At 36.7% G+C, this 6809-nt stretch overlaps 1 protein-coding gene across 1 annotated transcript; it reads left to right on the plus strand.

Annotated features, from left to right (window-relative positions):
• Nucleotides 1-1321: 1321 nt before the first annotated feature.
• LOC141712153 (LEAF RUST 10 DISEASE-RESISTANCE LOCUS RECEPTOR-LIKE PROTEIN KINASE-like 2.4) lies at nucleotides 1322-4457 on the plus strand. The gene is made up of 3 exons (XM_074514975.1): nucleotides 1322-2556; nucleotides 2837-2872; nucleotides 2988-4457. The coding sequence occupies exons 1-3, from the start codon at nucleotides 1671-1673 to the stop codon at nucleotides 4139-4141; spliced, it is 2076 nt and encodes a 691-aa protein (XP_074371076.1). The 5' UTR covers nucleotides 1322-1670; the 3' UTR covers nucleotides 4142-4457.
• Nucleotides 4458-6809: the final 2352 nt, after the last annotated feature.

Genomic DNA, 6809 nt, shown 5'->3' on the forward strand with positions numbered 1-6809 from the left:
ACACTTCTACTGTTAGATGCGGTAACACGACATTCAGTAATCCTGAATACCCTTTCTGGGGACAAAATATTCGACCTCCCCATTGTGGTCTTGAAGGATTTGAGCTCCACTGCCAAGACAACGATCTTGTTATAAATATTGGTTCGGGTAGATTGTATCGTGTGCTAAAAATCAATCCGTCACGAAGTTCGCTAACTTTAAATCATTTGGATCATCCTCTGGAGAAAATTTGTGCATTTCGGGAGGTAAATAGTACAGTATTTGATGCAACACTTTATGATTATGGCGGGAATACAGAAGATCTCAACTTATTCTACAATTGTAAAAGTGAGATTATTTCACCCTGGCTTGATTACAAGTTTTCGTGCTCGAGTCACAATAAGAATCCGGTTTATTTCTTCTCAAGTAATAAATTTGATCTACTTCAATCTAAGCCTGACTCGTGCAATAAGACAACACTTCAAGTTGATATGATGGTGTTTGAGGATCTAAAAAATAATAAAATACATCCCGGAGAACTATTTAACAAGAGTTTTGAGGTTCACTATAATGGAAGGAACCAAAAAGCTTGCTTAGACTGTCAGGAAACGGATGGATGGTGTTGGTGAGGTACGTCTAGCAGAAGCAACACATGCGTTTATAGCAATGGAACTATTCTCCCTCCATATCGACAACCAGGTGTGCTCAAATTAACTTTTTCTCTGTTTTTCAATCCTTTTAATAATTACAGGAATTTTTCAAAGTCATTTAACGGGAGTGAAGTTCATACTAGTCATCTACCTAGCGCCAGTGGCCATGGACTAATTCCTTAATGCTGATTTAATTCACACTATTGACAGGATCACTTAAGAATGCAGGACTGAAGATTGCCATAGGTTGTAAGCTCACCCCTTAGCGTTTTTATCACTTCATCAGATATAGCTTAGTATTTTTTACAATTCTATGTATCATAAACCTGCAACTTTGTTTGTTTTTACTCTCTTTGCAGCATGTGTCGCAGGAGGTACTATACTTATGCTATTAGTACTAGTTCTCGTCATCATCTGCTTTCGCTGGATGAAAACAAAATATGGATCATATATGTTCTCTCAAATTGTGTCTTCAAATCCCAAAGATGTGGAGGCCTCTATAAGGCAATATGGATCCTCAATCCCCAAAAGATTGAGGTATTCCACAGTAAAAAAAAAACAAATTCATTTCGAGATCAAATAGGTAAAGGCGGTTATGTAAATAATGCTCAACAACTACTCTTAGCTTAGGTTAATTTTCTCTATTAGGTTATCCTAAAAACAACAACCTAAAACCTTGACAATAATATGGGAGAGGAAGTGTCGCATCAGTTGCTGAAATCAACAACTCTGTTTGGCACGCCAGCAATAAAAGTCTGAACTCTTTGTACACATATATACAAGCACTATAGACTTTTGACAAGGTCGTCGGCTCATTATTTCCACATCTTTATAGAGGAAAATTCCCAACACTTGCCTGGTTCAACATTATTGTTTTCATTTTTTTACAAAGTCTTTAAAGCTATAGTTTAGTTTTTCCATAGCCATTGCTTTACAGTTTCTCAATTTCTCTGCTCCTGTGACGCTTCTTTCTTTCATACAACATACTCTGCTCACCTTAAACTCGGCTGATTCATAGTTTTCCTTGTAAAAGATTCGTGCATGATGAATGCTAAACTCTTCAGACCTCGCCAATATTTCTTAAACCCTGTCAGTAACATCATCTCCATCCTTTTGTTATTACTCTACATTCCAATACATCGTGCTCAAAATTATATTGATGAGTACAACGACTGTAAAGAGATGACTACTCATGCCTGCGGCAAACCTATAAAAGGGGGACTTGAATACCCTTTCTGGGGAGACCACGATATTCGACCTTCGTATTGCGGGCTTAAAGAGTTCGAGCTCAGCTGTGAAGAAGATGATCTTGTTGTTGATATTGGTTCCGATAGCAAGTATCGTGTAGTTGAAGTCAATCCGTCATCAAGTGGGTTAATATTACATCGTAATGATGATTCTCTAGAAGATATATGTGCATCTACTTTGACTAGTAGTACAATATTAGATGAAACACTATATGATTACGGAGACAACACTGAAGAAATCCACTTGTTCTACCAATGTGGCCCTGCCGCTGATCCAACAGGGATCACGTTTAAGTTGCCTTGTTCGAGCGGTGATAAGAAAGAGGTCTATTTTATCCCCAATAATGACTTGCCTAAATACAGGCAAAGTCTTGGCTCGTGCAAGTACGCAACACTTCCAGTTAATATGAGTGTGCTTGATGAGATCATACATAACAAACGACAGTTGGCAGAACTTTTAATGGGCGATATTAAGGTTCGATATAATAGTATAAACAAAAATGCTTGTATTGACTGTGTGAAAACTGATGGATTGTGTTGGAACGGCACATCTACTGAAGAAGATAACACATGCCTTTATAGCAACGGAACTGTACTCCCTCCATATCCAACTGTTCCTCCTCCATATCCAACTGTTCCCCCTCCATATCCAACTGTTCCCCCTCCATATCCACAACCAGGTTTGCTCGACTTAGTTGCTCTTTTTTTAGGTTATAATCTCATTTAGGATATGAATAAAGGGGTTCTCTCAGTCTATTGTTCCAGGAATGGGGTGAAGTTGAAAGTAGGAACTGCAAAATAGTAATAACAGTATTTACTTGAGAAAGTAGATAATTATGATTTCAAATCGTAAAATTTTCAATTAAAATTGTTTCAAAACATGAAGCTTGAAAATTTTCATTTATTACAAACTGATAATATTTCATATTTGCGTGCTAACTTAGCTCACTCTATTGACAGGAAACAAAATGAAATTGGGACTGAAGATTGGCATAGGTAGTATGTTTATTCTTTAACATCTTTATCACCTAAATTAAATACTATAGCTTGGTGATTCTACTATTCAAAATAGAACTTGTAGTTTTATGTGTTTTTAACTTCCTCTGTGCAGCTAGTGGTGTAGTAGGATGTAGTATACTTCTTCTATTGGTTCTCATAACCTATTGTCACCGGAAGAAAAATAAATATATTTCATTTTTGTTCCCTCAAGATGCACCTTCTTATTCAAAAGACATTGAGGCCTTCATAACGCAATATGGGTCCTCAATCCCCAAAAGATACAAGTACTCTACACTTAAGAAAATAACAAATTCGTTCGAAGAAGAATTAGGCAAAGGTGGTTATGGAAATGTGTATAAAGGCCGCTTAGCAGATGGCCGAGTTGTGGCAGTGAAGGTCTTGTATGCAACAAAAGGAAACGGAGAAGAATTTATAAATGAAGTTGCAAGCATTGGTAGGACTAGTCATGTTAATGTTGTCACTCTCCTCGGATTTTGTTATGAGGGTAAACGGCGAGCTCTACTATACGAGTTCATGTCTAATGGATCTCTAGAAAAGTTCATTCATCTTACAACCCCTTTGTTGGAAGCACATCTTAAATGGGAGAAACTGTTCAGCATTGCGATTGAGATTGCACAAGGACTAGAATACTTGCACCGTGGCTGCAACACTCGTATTCTGCATTTTGATATAAAGCCGCATAATATTCTTCTTGACAAAGATTTTCGCCCTAAGATATCCGATTTTGGGCTCGCAAAATTATACACCACAGAGGACAGTGCAGTCTCATCTTTATTGCAAGCTAGAGGAACCATTGGCTATATTGCTCCCGAAGTTGCTTGTAGAAATTTCGGACAAGTGTCTCATAAATCTGATGTCTACAGCTACGGAATGATGATTCTTGAAATGGTTGGAGGAAGAAAGAATGTTAATGCTCGAGCAGATCACACAAGTGAGATATATTATCCTCGTTGGCTGTACAAGCGAATCCAATGTGATGATGTGCTAAATTTGGCAAATGAAATTTCTGAAGAAGAAAATGAACTTGTAAGGAAGATGGTAATTGTCGGATTATGGTGCATACAGACGTATCCATCACAAAGGCCATCAATAACAAAGGTTATTGAGATGCTGAAAGGGCAGACAGCAGCCTTGGAGATACCACCAAATCCATACTTGTGTTCACTTCCGACTTCACCATCAAATTCTCAAACAAAACTGGAACTCTGCCCTCCTTCAGGAACAGAATCCATTACATCCACATAAATTTAGAAGGATGCCTTAATTGGATCATATTATATTCAACACTCCAACCACTTGGATAATGTTCAGTTATTACCAGATCATCCGGTGTAACACAAGGCTGTGTCCTGTTTTTGAATTGTTGCCATCTCCAAATGTTGGGTAATGAAACCTTTTATTCTTCGAAATAAAGCAGAAGATGATTATAAGGTTATCGTATCCAGGGGTTTCATTTTCTCAAGTAATTACTACATTCAATACTAAATTAAGAGTTATTTCTCGTGTATAGAGTTTTCTGCACAGCTTTCGTGTGATGAAGATGAAAATAAGATTACTTGTCTCTGCAACCAAACCTTCTATTGCGGTCGAATATGTCAACTATTACATATTGTTATGTTTGTTACTACAAGATCTCTACAGGTACAGGACCAATCACATTAACCAAGTTATCACTATAAAACACTTTCTTAAATTATTTGTTATGATATAGATTAACTAATTTTTGTTTTCAAACATGTAATTTTTAGTAACTTTACATTAAAATGTCTCAGTAATCAGAACGCATGCTTCTGTCTAGATTCTGGGATTGTTTGTCAACAATTCCAGAAATTCGTCTAAAATGCATATCCATATATACTTTGTTTAGTTACTATATAGTTGTTATACTAGTTTGTTTCTCTGTCATCCCTTGATTTCGTCTATTAACACATAGTTAGAATAATATTAGTTCAATGCCGTAAGATCTGGGAACACTTAACAATGTATGATGATAATGTAACATCAATTTTTTACTTGCAATGGTTCGTTTGAGGTCAAATCAGCGAGAATTATTCTGGAGTGTGCAAGCAATCTTACATATCACTCTTTTGCTGTGTTCTCAACTGAATTTCTTAAAAAAAGAATATTCGGCAGCTAAATGTCAAGCTGCGGTTACTTTATCTATTACTGCTGTTGACACGAGCACGGTGAATATGAGTTATACAGAAATATTGAGAAGAGGTTTTGCAATGATCAAGCCCATTCTAGAAAATGTGGTAAGTTTTGCTACTTCTTTCTGAACGATTTACTAATCATTTTACCGATTCTTGCTTATAATACATGTTTCAATACTTGTATAGGAAATCAGTATAAGCTAAAATCCCGAAAATGCACTTAACACAAATAATAATAATAATAATAATAATAATAATAATAATAATAATAATAATAATAATAATAACAATAATGAATTTATATTCTAACAAGGTGATGTGTTAATGATTATATAAAAGGAGATAAGAGCTAGTGTTTCTAGTACTAGATCTCACAAATTTGTACACCTTGCCTTTGCCATGTTAGAAAAAAAGTGTGGTATTACTACATTTTGTGGCCAAAGGACTTGGAAATTTCAACAAGCATACGGGGAAAGGACTTGGAAAATTCTTAATGGCTTTTTCCACAGGATTAGTTTTATTGTAGAAGACTTGTCCATGATGTATGTTCGACTCAGTAAATTGTAAACCTTGCTAATAGTATATGCAGCCTATCACTTTTCATCATCTTAGTCCATCTGCTATTACCGTTCAAACATCCCAGTTTATCAGGCTCAAGAAGATTAGGCAAATTACTTGGTCGAGTTCAGTAAGATAAGTCTTTGCTGTAGGCCTGTTGTCACATCAATCTCTTAAATGCAGTCGAGAAACCCCCAAGAAAGGTCTGCATCTTCAATGCATGACCGTATATTTATGTTAACGCAATTACACACGCACAATAAACTTTGACACAGTCGTCGACTCCTTGACCCAAATCCTAAGGTATTCCCGACACTTGCCTTGGGTTGGGTTGACACAAGTATTGTAGTGTTTTCATGTAGGGTTGCAGACTTTTTGACGAATAACTGTTGGTATTATTTAATCTAAACTTGTTATTTATTTAAATTTGAAATTAGTAGTACGTGTGCATGGCTGGCAGTAGTCATTTGAATAAGTCATTAGCTGTTACAGTATTCTTAGGATCATGGAGAAATAGACGGAGTAGTAGAGTACGTGCAGGTGCGCAGGTGTGTAGGTTTTGGTTTTGTTTCAGTTATCTCCTGCACGGGCAAGTTTATTATTTATTATGCTTTGTAATTCATTTCAATACATCAGACTTTCTACGCACTTACTTTTCTCAGTTTATACATACATACAGCTACTTAGTAGTTCAGTTTTAAACCTATATTTGGTATCAGAGCCTTTAATCCGGTGAATGCCCAAGTACATGCCAAAACCAACTACCATGGAAACAGATAAGACAAAAGAAAACTCCGTTGGCCTGAGCTACCCGATGTTGACAAAAGCCAACTACACTGCATGGGCATTGAAAATGAAAGTTTATATGCAGGCTCATGGTGTATGGGAAGCGATTGAACCAAATGACCCAAAGAAGACAACAGTTGAAGAAAGGATGGACAAAATTGCTCTAGCTGCAATTTATCAGGGAATTCCAGAATAGGTATTATTGTCTATCGCAGAAAAGACTACAACCAGGGAGGCCTGTGATGCAATCAAGACGGTGTGTTTGGGAGCTGACAGGGTGAAGAAGGCAAGGATACAGACATTTAAAGCTGATTTCGAGACATTGAACATGAAAGAAACTGAACAGCTGGATGATTTCTATATGAGGCTCAACAGTTTGGTGACAAACATTAGAGCACTTGGGGAGAAGATCGAGG

This window comes from Apium graveolens, chromosome 3, assembly GCF_009905375.1.
Source record: "Apium graveolens cultivar Ventura chromosome 3, ASM990537v1, whole genome shotgun sequence".
NCBI lineage: Eukaryota > Viridiplantae > Streptophyta > Magnoliopsida > Apiales > Apiaceae > Apium > Apium graveolens.